The sequence below is a fragment of the Quercus lobata genome, chromosome 12, assembly GCF_001633185.2.
Source record: "Quercus lobata isolate SW786 chromosome 12, ValleyOak3.0 Primary Assembly, whole genome shotgun sequence".
In the NCBI taxonomy this organism is placed as follows: domain Eukaryota; kingdom Viridiplantae; phylum Streptophyta; class Magnoliopsida; order Fagales; family Fagaceae; genus Quercus; species Quercus lobata.
This window is the reverse complement of record NC_044915.1, coordinates 29,456,712-29,478,940: the sequence shown is the minus strand read 5'-3', so window position 1 is coordinate 29,478,940 and position 22,229 is coordinate 29,456,712. Positions and strand designations below refer to the sequence as shown.

At 33.4% G+C, this 22,229-nt stretch overlaps 2 protein-coding genes across 5 annotated transcripts; one reads left to right on the top strand and one right to left on the bottom strand.

The window, feature by feature from the left end:
- The first annotated feature begins 2,476 nt into the window (after window positions 1–2,476).
- LOC115971115 (protein EMBRYONIC FLOWER 1) lies at window positions 2,477–10,622 on the top strand. Of its 4 annotated transcripts, none has more exons than XM_031090808.1 (7): window positions 2,477–2,749; window positions 3,713–3,912; window positions 4,582–5,006; window positions 5,085–5,195; window positions 5,280–6,733; window positions 8,154–9,901; window positions 10,011–10,622. In XM_031090808.1, exons 2-6 carry the CDS (start codon window positions 3,752–3,754, stop codon window positions 9,870–9,872), a joined length of 3,870 nt encoding a protein of 1,289 aa, XP_030946668.1. In that variant the 5' UTR covers window positions 2,477–2,749; window positions 3,713–3,751; the 3' UTR covers window positions 9,873–9,901; window positions 10,011–10,622. The 4 variants fall into 4 exon arrangements, with proteins under 4 accessions (XP_030946668.1, XP_030946669.1, XP_030946670.1 ...); XM_031090809.1 differs by having other exon boundaries at window positions 3,704–3,912; window positions 10,014–10,622; XM_031090810.1 differs by having other exon boundaries at window positions 3,704–3,912; window positions 8,154–9,905; window positions 10,014–10,622.
- A 7,375-nt stretch (window positions 10,623–17,997) lies between these two features.
- LOC115969929 (L-gulonolactone oxidase 3) lies at window positions 17,998–20,784 on the bottom strand. The gene is made up of 3 exons (XM_031089570.1): window positions 19,837–20,784; window positions 19,032–19,287; window positions 17,998–18,916 (listed from the first exon to the last, which is right to left on the bottom strand). The coding sequence occupies exons 1-3, from the start codon at window positions 20,524–20,526 to the stop codon at window positions 18,078–18,080; spliced, it is 1,785 nt and encodes a 594-aa protein (XP_030945430.1). The 5' UTR covers window positions 20,527–20,784; the 3' UTR covers window positions 17,998–18,077.
- Between the last annotated feature and the right edge of the window lie 1,445 nt (window positions 20,785–22,229).

The window sequence follows — 22,229 nt, the reverse complement described above, 5'->3', positions numbered from 1 at the left end:
TTTTAAAAAGTTGTACCTAAGAAATAAACAAATAAACGAATGGAAATATGTTTGAGCTAAACTCACCCCAACTCCTCTACAAAAAATTTGAACCATTAGCAAATTGTAATGATTTTGCATATGAAATGAGAGATACATCATAAAAAAAAAAACCCATATTAAGGCATGCATCACACATAAATCATCGTTAATTACACACTAACTACTTGGATAAAATAAACTAAATTCTCCTTTCTCCAAATTTATTCTCCATTAATACTTTTCAAATATTTTTGCCTAGCTAGTCATGATGGTAACATCGACCCTCCTTTTCGTGTACAGATAATTGTAAACATCAACTTTAGAAAATTTCCAGAGGCGACAAGGATCTAGGATCATGGAAGAAAATTCACTAACTACTTAACATTTCTTTGAATTTGATAGGATCTTTTGGACCTAGAATGCGCAATGACAGAGAAAAATATCAAAGGGGCCCTCTAGCTCCACAGGAAGAGTGAGGTACCCTTTCAATTTTAAGATATGTGTCTCATTTCATTATGAAATTCAACACAGATCACTGCTCTCCTAAAAAAAAAAAAAAACAAAGAAAAATCAACAAAGATCTCATTGGGTCAGTGACCCACGGATGTAGTAATGTAAAGTAAAAGTAGCTCTTAGAGAAGAAGAGAGACCCAAGTAAAACTTTCTAGGCTTTCACGTAATTATAAGCTGTAATGGCTTTTGTTTTATACAGCAAAAGGTAGATTTTGTTGTATCCATTTAATCTACTTAAATTGACTGTGGGGTGTGCTTTTTGTGGCCATTTTTGCTCTAGGGAAAAAATATATATGTCACGACACGCGTACATTGTGTAAATTACTATTTGTTTGCATATATATCATTACTTTTATCATATATTATAAGTATCAATTCTACAAATTACAGAGTTTGTACTAAAAACTAACATTAACTGTACAACCATTGTTCATTTCTATTTTATTTTCAAGTAAAATAATTTCCCCCCACATGTTAGTATCATTGTTTTTTTGGCTGAAAAGAAAAACAATGACATTTTGGTAAAAGGGAACCCATATATGGATTTGCATATCGCCCTTGGTTTTGTACAAAGTCCAAAGTAATCTGAACTGGCACTCCCATATATATAACTGTACACAAAGCTACTGTGCCTGACTAAAAAAAACACAGACTGATTTTTCCCCCATGGTAATAGCTAGGTAATTCTCACACAACCTTAACAATGGTAATGGAAAATAAAATAAAATAATAATATGAGGAAGAAAGGGAATGATTATTTTAAACCTTCATTGGTTGCAACTAAAAAATTGCTTTGTGCAAATAAATAGTTAACCCCTTAATTCTTATACCTCAATTTACTATTCACAATTCACAGCGTTAGGGTTAAATATTTTCTAAAGTGCTAGGGTTAGATACCATTCCATCCTCATTACTCTCAAGAGGAACCTAGGGTTTCAAACTTCGCTATCAACTACCACCCTCTGAAGTAGTACGTGTAATACACGCTCCAATCAGGAGCCGTTTATGTGCAAAGGCATGAGCATCTTTAGCCCTACTTGACACGACAGGCACAAATAAAAAAATGACCGTCCGCCTAACAGAGCGTGTAAACAACGCGTAGGGCTAGGAACACAACAGTAAAATGACTGGTACTTAACTTTTGTACTTACCTTATTCTTTTCTTTTCTTTTTATTTTAATTAATTAATATAGTAATTGATGTGCGTTTCAATCTTCATTATAAGCCACCTCTGTTATTTTTTTTCTTATTGTTTACGAGAGGGTCTTTTGCGAGTTTTCCACTTATATTATTTTACTTTTACTTTTTATTCCGCAACAAATTTTCATCAAAAAATTATATAGGTTATTCTCAAATAAACATTTATTATTATAATATACTCATTAACATACATCGTTTTTACATATCATCCATTCCATTATGTAGGTTAAATGTGATCGTATTTTAGAAGGTAAGAATTGGAGGGAAAGATAGGTCTATTATTCTTGGACATTGAATTTGTTGAAATTTGAACATATAACAGATGTTTGACACATTATGCATTCCAATGAATCTAATGTACAAAATCATTAGATCCAAATAGATTCTTACTAAAATATATGGACAACACGCGTAAAATTATAGACATTATGTGATTATATGGAAGACACATTGACTAGAATATTTTTTTCATAGTAATTTAAGTAGTTTTTTAACTGTTATACTCTAGGGTTTCCTTTCCTGTCTGTCTCACACACACCATAATGGTTTGTGATAAGAACCGCACCTTCCTGCCACTTGTCCCTCTTCTATTGGCCAACTCATCTCTCTCTCTTTCTCTATCTCTGTCTCTCTCCTCCCTATATTTACTTTTTGTTTATGTATGTGTATCCCTATGACATGGTCTATGATATATAGCATATGCCATAGATGATTTTTAATACAACAAAACCTCATTTCAAGGGCAATAGATAAAAACTCTCTCTCTCTCTCTCTCTCTCTCTCTCTGTGTGAAGAATCGAAAACCTCTCTCACACTTTTTCTCTCTCTAGGGTTTCTCCAAAGTTCGCACTCAAATTGTACTCAGCGAGGCTTCGAATCCCACCTCACAGCTGAGCCACTCGTTATCTCCTCCAACTTCTCTCTCTTTTAGTACCATTTCCTCGACTCGCCGTGGAGAATCGGAGCTAAAACAATAAGACGTCGTCTCTGGGCACTCGTCGATTGAGTTCACAAGGTGAATTTTGATGCTTCAATTACTTTCTGCTGATTTTGGTTTCCTGGTCCTTGTTTGGCTCGGTGTTGATCGCTCTCAGTTTTTTTTTTTTTTTTTTTTGGTTTTGGGTAACGCCAAGTTGGGTTCTTTAAGATATTTAGGTCATTTCACTGCGTTTAGTACGTCAAGTCCAGCCTTTACTTTGTGTTTTCCTATCTGGGTTTTGTTTTGGGGATGAATTTGAACGCTTTTGTACTATTTTCATGTGTTATTTGATTGATTTTTTGTACAACAAGCTGTTATAACTATTCAGTGGCTTTTGAATTGGTGAGCAATTAAATACTATAAAGTTTTATTTGTGAGTTTAATTAAGTTCATGCTTTTGTTATTTGATTTGAGAAACTAGAGGTCGGTTTGTGTTAATTAGTGTTATATATCTATTGGGACATTGACTCAACTTTTTCTCAATGTGTGGGGATATATCTAAGTTTTATAAGGACAAAACCCTAATGTGTGCCTTTTTATTTATATGGGTATTGATTTATGGGTTGCTTTGAACCTTGTGTGGATTGGTTTAGATACTTGATTTGTTGGATTGTTTGAGAATGGAATTAGAGGCTGCAAACATCTTTATGTTTGTTATTTTATGGAAAACTAGGGTTTTAAATTTATTACCCAAGTACTTTATGTACTTGTATATTGCTTGAGGGTTGTTATCTTATGTGTGAAATGACTTTATATAGAGTTTGTTTACCTTCTCAAGCATTCTATAACAATTTTGACAATAAAATTTTTGTCTTCACTTTTGATCTCTTTGTGGGTGTGCTAAACCCTAACATGTTTCTTTGGGACTTTGCTTAAGATATTGTGAATGACTATGGAAATTAAAATTGCGTTCAAGTCTATTGCTTTTATTACCAATAAATTGTAATTTTAGCACGAGATAATGATGCTACTGAGTTGCTTTTTTTTTAGGGGGTGCAGGAAATAGTGTATTTGCATGCTGTGGTATTATTTGCTAACATGGAGAGGAGTATTGTGGTGGAGGAGAATCATTGTAAGAGCAATGTTAATACTGTCTCCAAGTCAGATGGGCCGTTTATTCAGATTGACTCGATATCTATAGATCTTGTTAGTGCTAAGGATAAGAGTGATGCTGGAAAGTGTGAGCATTTTTCTATACGGTAAGCCTTTTCCCTAATCATGTAATAGTCTTTCTGATTTGTTTTAATTTTACAGATATGTGGCAATGATTCAATACCAGTTCTATTGTAATTGTATGTGTGGTGAGTTGTTGTTGGTTTTTTTTTTTTGAGTGGGGGGATTTTTTTCTTACAAGAATCATGTGGTTGGCATGGTTGTTATGCTACTGAGGTGTTGCTTCCTTGCTCATATAGAATGTTAAACTCACTTTTCTTTTAGCTCTTTAAAGAACTTATCAATGGCTATCTCAAGCTTCAATATGCAGTTTATGAGAACCAAATTTGAGAATCATGTAGGTCTTGTAATTGTCATCTCAATTGAACTATGTTATCATTTCTTGGAGAGAAAAATAAATAAATTTTTTTATTTTAATTAGTGGCATGGAGTATCATCAGGAACTTGATTGACAGACTACTAAGTTGCTAGTCCTACAGAAATGATATTTGAAAAAAATTTAAAGTCTTTTTTTTTTTTTTTTTTTGGGTTTTGTTGGGGAGGGGGGGTGGTTATCAGATGTATCCTATTTGTTATATATAGTGAATGATTATAATATATACACACACACATATTAAAAAAAAAAGTGTAGTAAAGGTTGGCTTCTGGATTTTCTTTACAAGTTTTCCTTATAAAATTCGTGCATTTGGATGTAGTGGGTATGTTGCTGAGATTCACAAAAAAGATTGGAAGAGATGTTATCCATTTTCTTTAGAGGGTGACCAGACTGAGTCTGAGGAGCAAACATCTTTTCTTCCCCCTTTAGATGTTCCAAAATTCAGATGGTGGCGTTGCCAAAATTGTCTACGTGAGGTTGCTAGTAAAGGTGCTGCAAAAGATGATGGAACAGTCTTGAATTGTTGTAGTACTAAATGTAGATCCAGTAGCACTTGTTCCCATGTATCATCCCTGGGCAGTGCTGCTGTGCTTCTCCCAGGTTTCCAGCAAGCTCCCAAGCTAGTTCTTGATGGAAGATCAGTTGATGCCAATACTTCTACCAAATTGAGCAATGACAACCATCTTTTATTAAGTAGTGATAAGAAAGAAAAGAAAGTTGAACTTGCAAACAACACTTTTATTGGTACACATCAATCCAGCTCAGTTCTATTGAAGTTTATATACTATTTAGTGTTTGGCTCATTTACTATGTTTTTTCCAGGGAATGACACTGGTACAGAAGATAATGTCAATAAGGAAATTCCCAAATTAACAAGTGCTGCACCAGAAGTTAATTCAAGAATGATACAAAGAGGCAATGCAAATGAAGCAGGTAATTTTACTATGAATTGCAAACCATGCGGTAAATATTTACATTACATATTTATCACAACAATAATGCTTCTTTCTGAAACAGTGGCTCCAAACTGCAATGGATCTATTGAATTTTATGAGCCAGGCTGTGGGAGTCATGTAGTCGCTGACATTGAGCTTGCTGATAGGAATCTCAAATGCATAGTTAATGATTCTGCTGAACATTGTCAGACAGGAACACAAACTTCTCCAGTTGATCAACACATAGAGCTAACAAAAGCTTGTCAGATTGTTGGGTTTGGCAGTATGGTTGATGAGGCACCTAATGCTGTCAAGAGTCATACAACAGGAAACCCTTCTCTGGACTTAGATGAGTGTGATTATGAAGCATCTGAAAATGCTGATACTATGGTTGGCGATGATCTTCCGGACCATCATCTAGATAAGTCAAGTGGTTTGCTCCGTAGAAAAACTCCAAAGGTGCGTCTGCTGACTGAATTGTTGGGTAAAAATAGTGATGCAAAGAGCGATCACATTGAGACAGATAATCCTCCATCCAATGGAATCCCCAATGCATCTGGAGGGTTAGATACACTTTCCATTCCCCAAGGGCATGTGGCAATCCAAGGAAATGTTAAAAGGGCTGTGATTCAGAATAGGAAAAGGAAGTTGGCTCAGGATGAAGAGTGGAGACCTCCAGAAATAACCTCTTCAAATAATTTGAATAAAAAAGCTCAGACATGGAAGGGAGATGCAGAGACAACTGATGCAATTGTGGGTAATGAATCTGAGGATGCATTTGCTGAAATAGGTTTAAAAACTGATCGAAATCTGACTGTAGGCAAGAAGAAGAATAAGAAGATGCAAGATGTTGGTGCTGATTTGTCATTAGCACTGCCCCAAGCAAATGTGCAAAAAGGAATTCAGGATAAAATTGGAAATACGAGTAAGAGCAATGCTATTGATACTGTTTCTTTCAGATTAGCCCATGATGCATTTGCAGGCAGAGAAATGGACACTTTTCCTTTTGTTCCTCTAAGAACGGAAAAGAAGCCTAAAATGTGCAAAAAGAAAAACAAGAACCCACAAGTGGATGGAGGTGAAGCTGCTCTTTTTCCTTTGACTGACAGCATGCTCAGAAATAGTCCAATTACACGGAAAAATATAGATATTATGCAAACTGGATCTATAACTCCATTTCAATCTGTGCAAGATTCATCCACTGAAAAAGGGCTACATCTTTCACTTAATAGCTTTTTGGATATACCAAGATATGAAACAGAATTTATTCGTCGGGTTGAAGGTGGGCCACCATTCTTGTCGCCTTGGCAAGAGGGCACTCCCAGAGTAGATCAGGTTTTGAGGAAACGTATGGAAATTAACAGTGTTGGAGAGTCAAGTGTTCCTTCTAAATCTCCTACAGATGCCTTTTCTGGAAAAGGAGTAAATTGTGAAGTCAAGAGCAAGATAACCACTTTTAGAATACCATTCCTGAATGAGATGCATAACTGCACCTATGGGGTTGAGGCTGGGGGATGTTCTCAAATTCACCAAATGGTACAAGTCTTTCTTTCTTCTCACTATTAGGATTGTTTCATTACAATGTGGGTGGGTTTTTGCTGTGATGTTGGTGTGTGTGTGTACACATAATTATCTCTCCCTTTTATTCGTACAATTCATTTCTCTGGTTGAGTCGTTTCTAGCTGCAATTGGGTCATGAATCAACTTCTTTTCTGGTCCACAATCACTTTCAAGTCTGAATATCTGGTCACCATTCTTTGGGAGTTTTGCGCTAATAATTAGTTTAGGCTTCTTGAGTCAGAAGATGTTCTTTTTACCTCCTATGAACATTTAGAAAAAGAAAATCAAGAATCCTGACTTGAGTATGGCATTATTTAAATGCAATGTAAAGAGCTTAGTTTGCTATTGGGGCCAGTCTTTCCATGAGTGAAGGCCCATCAAATTGATCTCAAGCATTGTCAAACCAACCCCTTGTCCCTCTATCCATCTATCTATCAAAAGAAACTTTCTCAGCTGTTGCAGCTGTTCTCTTCTGTTCAATGATTGAGCCATCTCTTGCTTAATTCAATAGAACCTTACAGGACTAAACTCAGCAACTCAGTCAATGAAGAGTTTTCAGCTCTCATTCTCGAGCAGGGACCAACTTTTTTCCTTGCCTCAAGAGCTTAAAAGAACCATTTGGGTAGTTGAAGTAGGCCTGCTACATATACTTCACCTCAAGAAGTTGAAAATGGGGTAGACCATAAATAAAGAAGAAATAAGTATAAATTCTAATATTGGTGTCTGTTTGGAAGTGTATTTGCTCATTGTCTTTGTAATCATACATAATTACTAATTAGTAACAAAGATATTTTATACCACATTATATGTTAGGAAAATACTTTTTCCCTTTTTCTTTTCCCTGTGAAGTGAAGGAAATTCACCTAATTGGAAACTCCTATGAGTTTCATACTTAACTAATCATAAAGAGAGAGCATCAATATTTTGTGTTCTGTTCTAATTGTCATTACCTCAGTTGAGTTTGGTCTTATATGTTGTAGTGGAGGTATTTAAATATGTTAGCTGAGTGCCAACCTCAATTTTTTCATTTATAAATTAGCATGTAGATCAGTCCATACATCTTTTAAGACTTTGCATGTTTTGGTTGTCTCCAAATACACACACACACACACACACATTATATTTCCATATCCACGCATAGATGGTTACCCATTCTCTTCTAGAGTTCATGATATGGCATATATAGCAATGTTTTTGGTTATATATAGGATCATTTTATGCAATAATTTTTTCCTGTAAATGGCCTATAAATCTCCTAATTATGTGGTTCGCATGGTTTTTCTCAGAAATGCTTCTCAAGTTTCTGGTCTTTCTGTTCATCTTTTTGTCTATAAATGATATGATGAAGTGCTTCAGAGTATACCTTGTTTGGAGAAAATAATTTTTCTTTTTACAGGGTTATTCTGGTGCAAGCAACATTTCCAAAACTAGTAAAGCTCAGGAACATTCAGCAGTTGATAAGAAACATAGTGACAAAAAAGCTGACAAGGTGTCTGAGCAGGGAACTCTAGATGACATACCCATGGAAATTGTTGAACTCATGGCAAAAAATCAATATGAGAGGTGTCTTCATGATGCTGACAATAAGAAACGCCTGTCAGAAACAACCAATAATACAGGAAATGGTCAGATGATGGATTCTGCTAATAATACTTATGGCAATGGGGAGTTGAGGTTACAGGAGGAACTTACTCACAAGCGAATATCACAGGCTAGAAATGCGAGGAATGGTGTAATCACAACAGACAAAAATGTGGGACCCCCCAAACAAAAGGCAGTTGATTACTTTTCTCCTATTGATAGAAACCACTTGAATGTGAGCCACCTGGATCAATTTCAGAACCCTAAAGAGTTTAGGACTTTTGCTCAGTCCCAAAAGAACCAATCCAGTGGAGTCCCATTTTCTGCTACCAGTTCTAGCACACATAGTCGTGGTCAGAATTGCAAATGGAATGGAGGTATGGTGGGGCATGGGCCTTCTCATGCTACTTTGCAAGCCTTGGGAGGATGTAATACACAACAGCAGACAGCTCCAAATCAGACTGAAGCAGCAGTTCATCTTTGGCCACCCATGATTCCTAATCAAATTCCCTTTGGATATAACATGCCTCAAAAGGGTGTAGCTCAGTCTACTAACATAGATATGCTTTCACAGTTTCCCAGTTCACTGCATAAGGGGAATATGAAAACATTGAAAAGTGATCATGATCTGAAGTTTTTGAATCTAAATGCTCCCAGCCTTGAGCACAATATGAGCTTTGGTTCTGAAACTTTTGGCAGGAATAATGCAGAGTACCCTTTAGCTTGCAAACACAATGGAATTGGGCTTCCCCAAAATTTGATGGGGTCGTTAGATATATATTCTAATGAAACCATACCAGCCATGCATTTGCTCAGCCTCATGGATGCAGGGATGCGATCAGGTCCTACCTTCAATATGGGTGGAACATCAAAGTTCCCAAAGAGACCTTCCTTTCCTCATGATCATAATTCTAAGGAGTTTTCCAGAATTGAGATTGGTGCATATAAGACCATGGATTCCATAAAACACGCATCATCTGACTATTGCAGTAAAAATCACTTTTCAGAGAAGTCCCATGGTTGTTTTCATTGCACTCCAACAGTTGGTGCATCTACTTCATTTCAGAATGATAAGGGTTTCCAAAGGGCTACTAATTTTACAGGTCAAGTTGCCTTGAAGACTCAAAACAAAGACAAAAGAAAATTTTCTAAATCACCCACACAGAGCAGAGGTCGTAGATCAGAAAATTTGGTATTTCCCAACGCTAGTTTAGGCACAGATCTTGGAGCTATTCCTGTTGCTAGTGTGCAGAAAAGAGTCCTTGGTGCATCCGATTCTACAGTTTTTACCAAGCAATATCATGGGATGGAAAATTCAACCCAACATCCAAAAAGGTCTGAAATTTGTGGTATCAATCAAAATCCAGCTGATTTTAGCAAACCAGTGCCAGGAAATCGATACATGATTAGAGGTGAGGACCTAAAATTTGAAAAGGCGACTCCTCAAAGCAGGCATTCTGTATATAATTTGGTTGGGCGCAAGAGACATAGGAATCCTAAGCAGACTACTATCAAAGAACGTGTACAACATTGAATTCTGTGACAGTTCCTGAAATTCATACTGTTAGTAATACTTCAGAACCTCTTATTATATATTTCTCTTCATTAAATAGTTTGTCTAAACATTAATGATTGTAGTTTCTTTTTTAACTTTCTAATATTTAAATTCCAGCAGGTGAAGTCTTAAATTTCCTGCCAGCTGCTGCAAATTGAGAATATCTTTTGAGGATCAGACTGCAAATGCCACTCATGCTTTTTGCAGCAGTTGAGAGTTTTGATTTAGGAACTCTGATACTTTGACTTAAGGTTGTCTTTGGCATTTTCTATGTCCAAATCAGAGCTGCAAAATCCATGCTGGTGCAAGTTAAGGCCTGTATATACGTACATATACCCACATTCTCTGCAAGTTCATCACTGTATCAGATGTTTTATGCTGGTTTCATGGTCACAAGGTTATGTATAATCATCAAAATCGCCCTTTTAGATTTAGGAGGGGCTCATATGCATTTTTGTTTCAACCCATGCCCTGTCAATGACCAAGAAGTAGTAGTGGAAACAAAGAACAGGGCATTAGATAGTGTAGTACTTGGATGTGTGTATCAGGATAACCCCAAGGGGGTGTCATCACTCATCAATAAGTTCTTGTTGCGTTGTTATTACTTTCTGTTGTAATTTATATAGCGCGAAAACTAAGTTGAAAGAGAATGTGTTGCTTTTATTGGAGTGAGTTGGGAATACGACTTTATAAGATATCACAAACAAGATTGTCTTGTGTATACTTTAATGTGATTCTTCTATGTTTACTGAAACTTGTATATTTAGCTCCTTTCAACCGTCAGCATGCTGTGTTTGAAGATAGTTTTGTGATAAGAAAAGTACAATTTTAATGGATATATGATCATTTTATTTGATATCAATTTTGTTCATACTTGAGATTTCTGTATATAGAATAGAGTTAAATGGTAAAAAAATATAGCCTATGCTTTACCTATTTTCCTAGTTTGCGGACACGGGAAAGAGACCCAATTTGATCCTATACTTTCTGCTTGAGTAGCCACTGAAACCAAGACTACCAAGGTTTTGACTTTGTTATTGCCTTGCCTACGGACACACAATTTTCATCAACTCTTGCATGTATATTAAGTGGTGATTGGATTAGTTTTTACTAAATACCAATGGTAGATTTATGGATAATTGATGTAATCCAATTATAAGTTGACACGTATAAGTTGTGGCAAAGTGTAATTGCAGTATAATTGGATCATATATAGCAGTGATATTGTGGTTGCTATTGTTTTCTTTATTGCCATTATTACGGTGTTTGCAGTTACTAAAAATTAATATTGGATGGATATTTACACATTGCCATAATTTAGGTAACCATTTTAAAAATTAATATTCCATTTACTTTAAGAGACAGACAATTGCTACCTTATCAAGAGTCTTGTACCTGATCAATTCATACTCCCTGATGTTTCTAACAAAAACATTTATAGTTCAAATTTTCTCTCTCCTAACTATCAAATTATAAAAAAATAAAAATTAATTCTTGATATTCTCTCAAATTTTCATACAGTTAATGAACTTAGCACGGTTACTATACAAGATTCATCTGATTTATCCAAAAAAACTGTACAAGATTCATCTCATAAAGAGTTCAATTGGGTTCAAATTAAATTTAATACCGCAGACTTCTTTTTTTCCCTTGTCGTTATGCTTTCAAACAAACAAACTAGTTTGTCTTTCTACATGTTTAAATATGAGAAATTTAAAATTGTCTAAGATGGTAGTGGCGGCCACTTTTGTTCAGGAAAGAAAAGGTAAAAAATATGAATTGAACATTTTAAAATTGTCCCATCGCTGTAGTGTGTGTGGCCACTTCTGTTCAGGAAAGAATTCCAAGAAAAGGTAGAAAAAAAAAAAAAAGAGAAGATAAACAGTGGCACCATCCCTTAACTTTTCCCTTCAAATGCTTTGAAATTTCACTCCACAGATTCTATTTGCACGGGAAGTCCAAAAGTGCCTGAAGGGAATAAGATAAAGGAAATATATATATATATAAGAGAGAATGAAATAAATTGGTTCTCAAGAACTATATGGAGCTATATAATTGCGTGCATTTTTTTTTTTCAAAAAACATGTTAAAACTTCCAAAGTCAAACCGGTTTGGTCATAAGGACATGAATTAATATATTTACTATTATATTTTATATTTCTGATTACAACAATTTGGCTTGTTAAGTGTATGTAGTTCTAGAAGATCTTTATCTTTTAGTTTTTTAGTTTATTTATTTATGTATAATTTTTATAAAAATCTCACTTTGAATTTTTTTTTAGTTACTACTTACAAGTTACAACTATGCATTAACCACCTTTCAATAAATGAATTTTCAAAAGAAAAAGATACATCAAAACCCACTCTAGATGCTGTAATAGGACCATGTTGCTTTTTTGTCTTCCTTTTTGCACATTCTCTTCATTTATGTTTGTTTTGTCCATGATTTCAACTTGGATTTGAATCAGTCTTTTCTGGATTATTTCACTTTTCCATGTTTGTACTTTGTAGACAATTAAATTGTGTTGCCCATTTGGTAGCAAAATGGATTCTCTCTTGTAACCAGGTTGGAGTCATCCCCATCTCAGATATCCTCGCTTTTGTTCTAGCGGAACCTGAAGATGAAGATGGATCCTCCCTTTTGTGCAATAACATTTGAAGTATTAACTAGAAGAGGGGAAAATAAAAACAAAAAAACTTGGGTTTTATTCATCTTTCGTATATATATAGAAGTATGCTATTTAGTCTCACACTTAATTAGTATATATATAAAATATCCATAATATATATATATTATACGTATGTTTGTATTGTTTCTAAACTCTTGTTTATCATACAAATAAAAATGCACATCTTCCAAACTATATTTTACAAATAAACTTCAACTATTGACAAATTTTAATGTTCTTATTGGCAATACAATTTTTTATTTGCCAATGTCTGTTAATATGAGTGATAATAAAATTATTAAAATTGTTCTTTTTAATTAGTTTCAAGTTCTACTATTTATTATTAACACTAACACTTTCTTCTTCTTCTTCTTTTTATTATAATTCTGAATCGTTTCTTTGATCTATTAAGATTTTTCTATAATTCGGATGAGTATATCTTGATATCATATACTATGTAAATATATGTTATATTTTATAACAAAAATCAAATCATTTGAACCATTTAAATTATATATATGAGACAATAAAGAACTTTACTTGTTATTTTCCTCTTCTTTTTAACCAAGTGAATGAAGGAGAATATAATCAATATCTTCTCCTTCATTTACTTGAAATGGTAAATTAAATATATTACTAACTATGGCCTCTCATATTTTGGTTGAAAAATTTGGACTGTCTTGTAGTTTCCTGTCCCAGGTAAGCTTATACGTCCAAATAGTGATCTGAAAACTTCATGTTTTAAATATACATGAAATTGAAACCAACCCATTGATTTTTGAAAACAAATATAAACCTCAGACTTTTCATTTGCATTTGTTAATATAAGATATTAAAGAACAATTCAACATACTTGACAATCCCACAGATCATTCTGGTTTTTGTAAACCTGGACCTGCAGAAAAGGTCGAACCATTATATATAACCAGTCAAGCTGGCAAAGTTAATTTAGGTTTAATCTCCCTTATTGGGTAGAGAGCTCTGCACACTTAGCCATGTGAAACTAAAGCCATATAATAAGGTATATATCCAAAATACACTCGAGCACATCATCATTCTATCATTTCTGTGTATAAGAACTCAATAACTATTGTAATCGTCCTCAACATTAGTTAAATACAAATAGATTGAATATTTAATAGTAATCCTTTCTTTTGGCTTTTTGTGAGGACACTTTTTTTAAATTCAGGTGCATTGATTTTGTAAGGGCAAACCGCAAACCCACAGATCTACCATAAAAAGATAGAAAGGAGAACATTCACCAAACACAGTAAAAGATAGTTAGCTTTCTTTGAATTTCCTCCCTATTGCATGTTAGAAACAACCTCAGCAATCAATTCCAATCCCTATCATTCAGTACCCAAATGTGCTAAAATCTATATCCATACCCTAGCAGATTCTCCAGCTGCAGCTGAATTGCTCCCATATTGACACTTCTGTCTCTTTAATTATTATTAATAACCTACAGAGAAACACTTCATAACCAAGTGGTATCTTGTACAATGAATAGGTACAATATCACACTCTCAATAAATATGAATCACACATATATAGAGAGTTAATATTACATATATATATATATATATATCTTTTAGTACATAGTACATATATAGGATACCTATCGCTTCATAATAACATGACCCTCAAGCCAGTAGGGGTATATGCCACCCTCTTCACAATTCACCATACTTTCTTGTAATAAATTTAACAAATATGTCGATTACATAAAGACCCTTAAGTTTTTTTTTTTTTTTTTTTTTTTTTTTTTTTTTTTTAAATACTACCATCATTTAAATGATTAACATGTCATTTCTCACTTTTTGCTACAATCATTTAAATGACAATGTGTACCTTAATAATAATAAATAAAAAGTACTTTTAAAGAATATGCTTTTTATTAGATAAGTTTAGCTAAACAACTTATTTCACAACTTACTAACATGTTATAGTGATGAAAAATAAAAATAATATCAATGATGAATTCATACATATAAGAGCGATTGCCTACTATTCACAATTTTTTATTTTAATAAATTGTGGAACAAGTTATGTTTATATAGCAAAATTGTTTAAAAATAGATAATAAATGTCTTTAACAAAGGTTCATCTTTTTTTTTTTTTTACAAAAACAAATGCCCTCTTTTATTTTGCATTCAAAGAAGTAAAGAGAAGTAAGGATGTAAAGATGTTTGGAGTTCTTGTCCTTTTGCCAAAAGAAGATGCTAAGGTTTTCCTGTAGAGTTTGGGACCTCTATTATTTTGTCATCCATTACCCAAAAAAATAGCTTTACTTCAAGCTTTTATTATTGTGCTTTTTCCCCTCTTCTATATTGGCTTGTATATATTTGGGCACAGAAAATTGATATTTATTACTTAAATGAGCTAACATTAACTTATGTATTATATGTATCGTAACTTCTAAAAAATATATTTATAATATTATGCAATCTATAATTTATTTGAAAACAGAAAGTATTGATTTAAGATCTTCAAAAGATATTAATTATGATCAATATAATTAAAAGATAAGTTTTTTTTTTTTGGTAGAAATTAAAAGATAAGTTGTTTTATAAATATTTATCCTTAATATAAATATATATTCTTAATATATGTAGAACTATATATATTGAAAGCATATTTAATTTTAAAGAATAACCTATTATATTTATAGGGTACCCATGTCATATATATGTATATGAAATAGGTTACTGTCTCTAGAAATGGCTAGCTAGTTTCTTCCATCCTCATCAGTAATAGGAAAAGTTACTGACTCTCCTGCGGGCGGCTCAAATGCTGCTGTAACTGTTATTGAAACATGCTTCATTTGACAACACAGCCAGATTGATCATTGATCAAGCAAGCACAAGAATGACAAGATTAAACATAAACTCACTATTCTCTAACCCCGTGGCCTTTTCACCTACATGACCATAGATATATCCACGTACGTACTAGCTAGCCACTTCCTAATAATTAACCTGCTTTCCTCATATGCCACCTCCAGAGACCACCCTAATAAACCAGCTAGCATCGTGCACCAAGAGATATGCTATGGTTACATCCAACACCGGCAAAAACTATAACTACCCCGAAAACGTCACGAAGTTTGGTGGATTCAACTTGGGAGACCGAATTTATGACACATTTTTCAAGTTAATTGAATTGTCAGTGTTTAGGAAGGGACAGCTAGCTCCAACTAAATATACTCAATTTGCTGCTAATTGTGATAGTTAATCTATACGTGCCCCCACACGTAGACCATACTGTGCTCTGGGTTTTCTGGTGGTGGGGCACTGATTTTTCTGGCTAAATTGAGCTGACAAGTACAGCGTATGGACAGTACTGTTGGTTCTGGTTCCTTTACTGTGCCGCAAGAGTTAGGTTTGCTTAATTGCTCCTATACGTAACATCAAAGTAATGAGAAGTGGGGTTGAGGAGGGAGGCTAGTTTACAAGGATCAACAGTCTCTAGAGTACTTAAGAATCAGGCCAAGATTGACCCTTTTTTTTATATTAAAGTTTTGCTCCTATTTTAATTCCCATGTTCATCTTAGAGCATCTTGGTTAATTGACCCTTTGGGCTGTTTTTCTTGGTTCTATCGGAGGCCTCGTTAAATTGGGATTTTGTAAAATTATTGACCCAGTTCTCTTTTATTTATTTATTTATTTTTCCCATTAAATGACAAATAACTATCAAATTATCAATTATTCCAAAAATAATAATAATAATAATAACCTATGGGGTTTAGAGAATTTTCTTTTTGTTCTATTTAATTCTACGTGCGAAATGTCAAATAAAAAAATATATAAAGTTGATTCTACCAAGATTTACCGAAATTTATGAGTGATGACTACTAATATTTACTCCATAAGCTTATCTTGATAGTTTAAGACCGACGAGACTCATGATATCTATGTTCCTTTCAGAGGTGACGTGAGGCAATATAGCTACAACTGAAAGTGAAACCCATGTAAGCACTCATCAGGATACATATATATAACTCGATTTCTCATTGGTAAATCATAAATGAGAGATGAGAGAGGAAAGAAACTTGCTCCAATTCATGCCATATGATTGGAACTTGGAATTGGAAGTGTGCAAAATATTTTGAAAAAAAAAAATCATAATCAAACACTTAAATGTTTATATATTTTTAAGTAAAGATTGGACCCAAGATGTCTTGTTAATCTTTATATACATAACCCTCTGTTGAATTACATAATTTCTAAATTCTCATCATATTTGTGAAATATCCAAATAATTGAAGAACAACAACCACCTCATCCAAAAAAAAATAAAAAATTTATAGTTTTTTAATGTTTTATAAATATACTAAATAATTAATTTTTCAAATTGGATAGTTAACAATATCAAATTGAAACAAAAATTAGCCTAATTGATAAGCATACAAAGGATAAATTATTGAATCGTGAACTTGATTAACAAATTATTAGTAATTAAAAGTTATTGAGTTGTATAATATTTTAAAGAATTACAACTTTTTGTAATTTTGAACTCAACTCAACAAAAGTACATTGCATAACAAAACTTTGTAATCGACTTACAAACTGCAACATACTAAATATATAATAGGGTAAAGTATGAAAATGTGCACATTAATTAAAGAAGTCAATTCTAATTATATATAATAATAGGTATTTTAAAAATATATTTCAGTGCAGTGGATCGATTATCACTACTTGTAAATACTGACAAAGAAAACATGGAAGTAAAATTTATGGACTAAATTTTACATATGAAATGGTCTCCCACTCTACCCATGCTTTGGGAGGCTAGAGATTCAACCTAAAGATAGTGGAGTATTTAGACCCCAGGAAGGCCACCAATTTGCTACTTTTACAGAATATTTATATGGTTATATATTAATCATATTAAGAATCTAACTTATAATAATGGATGCCGCCTATGTTGTTTAGACTACTTTATCAAACTTTTAAGCCAATCTATAAATGGCGGCGATTTAATAATATAGAGCCCTAATAATCTTTAAAGCCCAAAAAAAAAAAAAAAAAAAAAAAAAAAAGTTACCTGAAGCGTACGTAATATGATGTCCCAAAACCTTGTTTACTATTGACATAGATTTATAAACATGTTAAATGTTTACAGATCGATCAAGATAATAGTTACAAATTAAAGACTAAATCACCAAATTTTAGCATGAGCAGAAGCAGCAACCATAGATTTATTCACCAACAAAGCAAAATAAGCTAGCGCTATAAAATTGTCAGTGGATAACTATTAGCTTGCTCATGACACAGATATGGCATTTTTTATGTTATTTTTGTTTTTCCTTAATGCTAGTGATTTATAGTGATGAGTGAACTAATTTCTTTTTCGAAGCTTCTCGATTGGATTGTTAATGGAACAATGGTTTGTTATCAGTGATCCATTGAACACAAAAATAGGTGCTAGAAATCAAACTTGCTTTTCATATTAATCGTGCAGACTAAGTTTATTTTATTGAGAGGGGAGGGGTTACAAAAAATGAAATTGTTTAATATCGAATTCCGTAGAAATATTCATTATCACTTAAGGAATGTGAATACCTACAAACTCTAGCTTCTTTGTAAACAAGACCTTGTTTGCAGAAATATCCATTTTCTGGGCTGCAATGCCGGTCTTCGGAACATATGCACTGTCCCTCTAAGGCACACCCATCACCTTTATTTGCAGCTTCCTTCCCAAATAGTATCTCATCTGACCATTCACTTGAAAACATGTTTTGAGGGTCCAATTGTTTTCTTGCAGCAATAAACCTATTAAAATTTGGATACTTGTGCTGCACGTCTAAGAATGCTAGGTTCCTATTTTTAGCCCAGTGTGGCTTAGCCCCATACTTAAAGAATGCCATTTGCTCCACTTCTTCCCAAACATCTTGGTTTAGTCTTGGTGTTGAAGCCTCACTAGCACGATAATAATTGAAATCAACCACAACAGAATCCTCAGATTGGCCAAGATATGCCCCAGAAGCCTTAATGAAACGTATTAGAAATCCATTATAGACATCCACCCCACAAAAATTCTCTGGGTTTAGGTCTCTCAATTTTTTCACATCACGGATAAAGTCTCCAAACTTTGGAGCTGCGAATATTGCTGTTGTCTCATAAAAGAAGAGCCCATTAATTCTTGGGTCCCAAGCACATGTACTAAACGAGCTTGATGAATAGAAACATGAACCTGAGGTTTGTATTTTTCCCTGTTGACCTATTACTGGATAACCAGTGAAGATTAGGCCATTCTTTAACCCATTACTCACTAATTTCTTGGCAGCCACAGTAGTAGTTGCTAGAGTGCATTTACCTTTCACGTCCCTGGTATTCTCAAATGTTTTCTCTGCATTTTTACAACTTAGTCTATATTTTTATTATGTACAACTATGTAGATATGCGGACAAAAATTTATGATATAAACCATGATATAGACTGTGAAGTAAAAGAGATCAAATTACCTGTTGCTCTAATTGATTTGGAGATCATTATTAAATTGGACTGAAACCCAATGAAGTCATAAACCCCATCTCCAGAAACGTTTAAGGGAACTCTTTCATCATATCTGTACACTGCAGTTTTCTTTGATGGATACCAAGTTATATCTGCGAATTCATACTTCTTTGCATGGTCCATGAATACGTCTTCAAAATGATCATCGTTCGTGAAATTATAGGTTACGCTTCTTTTGAATCCTCTCTCTAGTGAGAGCTTCACCTGTTATTGATCATTATCAAATTTTGATTCAATAAAATTTGTAGGGTTCAGCATGAACACATTGCTTAGTATAATTCTTATGAAAGGAAAAAAAAAAAAAAATATATATATATATATATATATATATGAGCACTGACATGGTCACGTTTCATGAGTACAACTGGTTGGTGGATTTATACCCGCGTCTTTAATAAAATTTTGATCCAATTTTTTTATTATTTTCAGATGATATAACCGATGTCTTTAAAATCATGATTTTGACATATAGATAATTATTTCAAGCTTTGCTCCAAAGAAATAAAATACATTCATATACATACATATACATATATATACACACACATTAAAAATAAAAATAAAAATAAATTTAAAAATTTAAAAATAAAAAAATTAAAAAAAAATTAAAAAAAAAAAACTCCAAAGGAATTTTCATGATATACATGGGATCTAAATTTGAGGACTATCTCCAATATATATAAGAATAAAATATATTTCACAGAATAAGATCCAGATCCAGATCCAAATGATAGGATGTATATTGGTTCTTACCTTAGAGATAACTCCCAACAATCCCAATGATACTTTAGCTGCATTAAGGAGTGGATCTTGTGCTTCTAATCTGATAATTTTGGAATATCCTTCAGATGGTCTAGCAGGAACAATAAGACTAAGGCCAATAACATAATCATGAACAGCCCCTCCCTTTCCCCACCATGAGCTTCCATGTGCCCCAGTGCTAATAAGTCCTCCCACACTCACACCCTCCCAATACGGGGCCGCCACTAAACTCAGTCCAGCTTCTTCCACTTTATCAATCATTTCACGTAATCCTACTCCGGCATCAACCGTGACAACCAAATTGTCCTTGTCAACTACTATGTTGGAGTTATATTTTTCAGTACTGACAAGTAATGATGCTTCGGAATTTGATGTGGGGCAGGCCAATTTTGGTATGGTATGTGAAAACTTGGTCACAACTTTCACCTTGAGTTTATTTTGATTGGCATAGGCCACGACTGACCGGAGCTCTTGTTCGGTTGTTGGGTATGTGACATTTGGGGCATGGCAATCCTTTCTGTCTCCCCATACACCATAGGAATTGTAGAGGGTGCAGCCACCAGTTGTGCTGCATTGAACTGGGGATTGTGGTGGCATGGCATAGATGGTTAGGAGGGTTGAACTTGAACCCCATGTGACAAGGTGAAGAACACCAAGGAACCAGTTCCAAGTGGTGTACATCTTGTCTTGATTGTCCTAGCTGTAGTGTATTAATGGAGGTTTTGGTGTTTGGTAAGGGATTATATATGGGGATGATAAAGATAAAGGCAATGCTTTGAAGGGAGGTGAACAAAGTAGTTACTTGGAGCACAATGGAGCTACACCAGTGGGGTGTACTGTGTACATCAAGGTTTTGTTTGCCTACAAGTGTAATGGAGGTTTTTGTGTTAGGTAAAGGGATTAAGATGCGGCTGAAAAGCTAGAGGAGGCAATGCTTTGGAAGGAAATGCACAAATAACTAGTTACTTCATTTGTACATAACATATATATACATTCGGATGTAATTACGCCGAGCAATTAACCCCCCACCCTCTCACAACATTTTTTTTTTTTTTTTACTTTTACTTATTTTTTATATTTAATAGTTGAGATTTAAAGTTGCAAAAAGCAACTTTAAATCTTAACCATTCATATCAATTACCAATTACATTAGGTATTGCACTTTATCTTAATCTTAGACACACTTGAATATTCTAAAACTATATATCAAAAGTTATTTTATTTTAACTATTTGCAGCCTTAAAAAAAATATAAATTAAAAATTTTAAAAAAAAAAAAAAAAAAAAAAAGAGTAGGGCTAGGGCAGTAAAACTCCCTCATCATTTTTCCCCTTTTTTATGCCATAATAAAACCGGTATCTAAATTAACTTCATTCAAATGTTTGGTAAGGTGAGCAAGAGATTCAGATTTCACTATCACTAATCAAATTAATATTGTGATGATTCCACCACATGTCCTTTATATATTTAAGTTAGCACTAAATTTTATGTCAATAAGATATGGTTTTGTAATAAATCCATTCATATACTCTGAAAATTTCTAAATAATAATATATAAACAAACAAACAAAAAAACAAAATTTCGAATCTTTTATAGTAAAATAGTTCCTAATCTTCCATTATTTTGATATTTACGGAGCCTATAAATTATTTTAAAAAATATGTGATCTAGACGTGTTTATTAAATACTCATCTCAATAAAAAGGTTTTAAAAAGTGTAATAACAACCAAAGTTATACAGTATTAGCGTAATTTCAACCTTTTTGATTTGGATGTTGCGATGTGATCTTTGAGTTCATTAAATTGTCCGTTAAAGAGTCTACAGGGTAATAAAGCATGTCGATTTGTGTCTTTTAATATTATTGCTATATATATATATATATATGGTGAAATATTAGATAAGGATGCATATTTGGACTTAGGCCGAATGTAAAAAATTAAAAATAAGACCCTTGTCTTGGACCAGGTGGATGCATAGAACATTGAATAATTTTTTAGTTATTTGTCTTTTTTATGTTTGGTAAATTACTATTTTGGTCTCTTAGGGTCATTTTCGATTTGTTTCTCACTTTTTCTAGTTAGTCAATTTAGTTAATATTATTTTTATTGTCAAATTAGTCCATACCATCAACTCGTTTACAAAAAACACTTACATGGCACACTTTTTGTATTGTTAGCATATCTAATATTAAAAGATTAAATAAAGATGATGCATGTCTAAGTTTTAGTAGGCACGTCAACACTTAGATGGCAAAAAAAGCTACATCAACTTTGAAAAATGTTTTTCTTTTTCTTTTTTACTAAAATTTTCCTTTTCCTTTATTTTTTTTCTTTTAATTTTCTTCCAATTTCTTAGTAATTAAAACAAAAAATTCAACTTTATTT

Excerpts from the sequence above, each read along its gene's own strand:
- LOC115971115 (XM_031090808.1), top strand. The coding sequence starts at position 3,752 with ATGGAGAGGAGTATTGTGGTGGAGGAGAATCATTGTAAGAGCAATGTT. Across the intron at positions 3,913-4,581 it reads TGTGAGCATTTTTCTATACG|TGGGTATGTTGCTGAGATTC; the intron begins GTAAGCCTTTTC and ends ATTTGGATGTAG. Across the intron at positions 5,007-5,084 it reads TGCAAACAACACTTTTATTG|GGAATGACACTGGTACAGAA; the intron begins GTACACATCAAT and ends TGTTTTTTCCAG.
- LOC115969929 (XM_031089570.1), bottom strand. The coding sequence starts at position 20,526 with ATGTACACCACTTGGAACTGGTTCCTTGGTGTTCTTCACCTTGTCACA. Across the intron at positions 19,288-19,836 it reads TGTTGGGAGTTATCTCTAAG|GTGAAGCTCTCACTAGAGAG; the intron begins GTAAGAACCAAT and ends GATCAATAACAG. Across the intron at positions 18,917-19,031 it reads CAAATCAATTAGAGCAACAG|AGAAAACATTTGAGAATACC; the intron begins GTAATTTGATCT and ends GTAAAAATGCAG.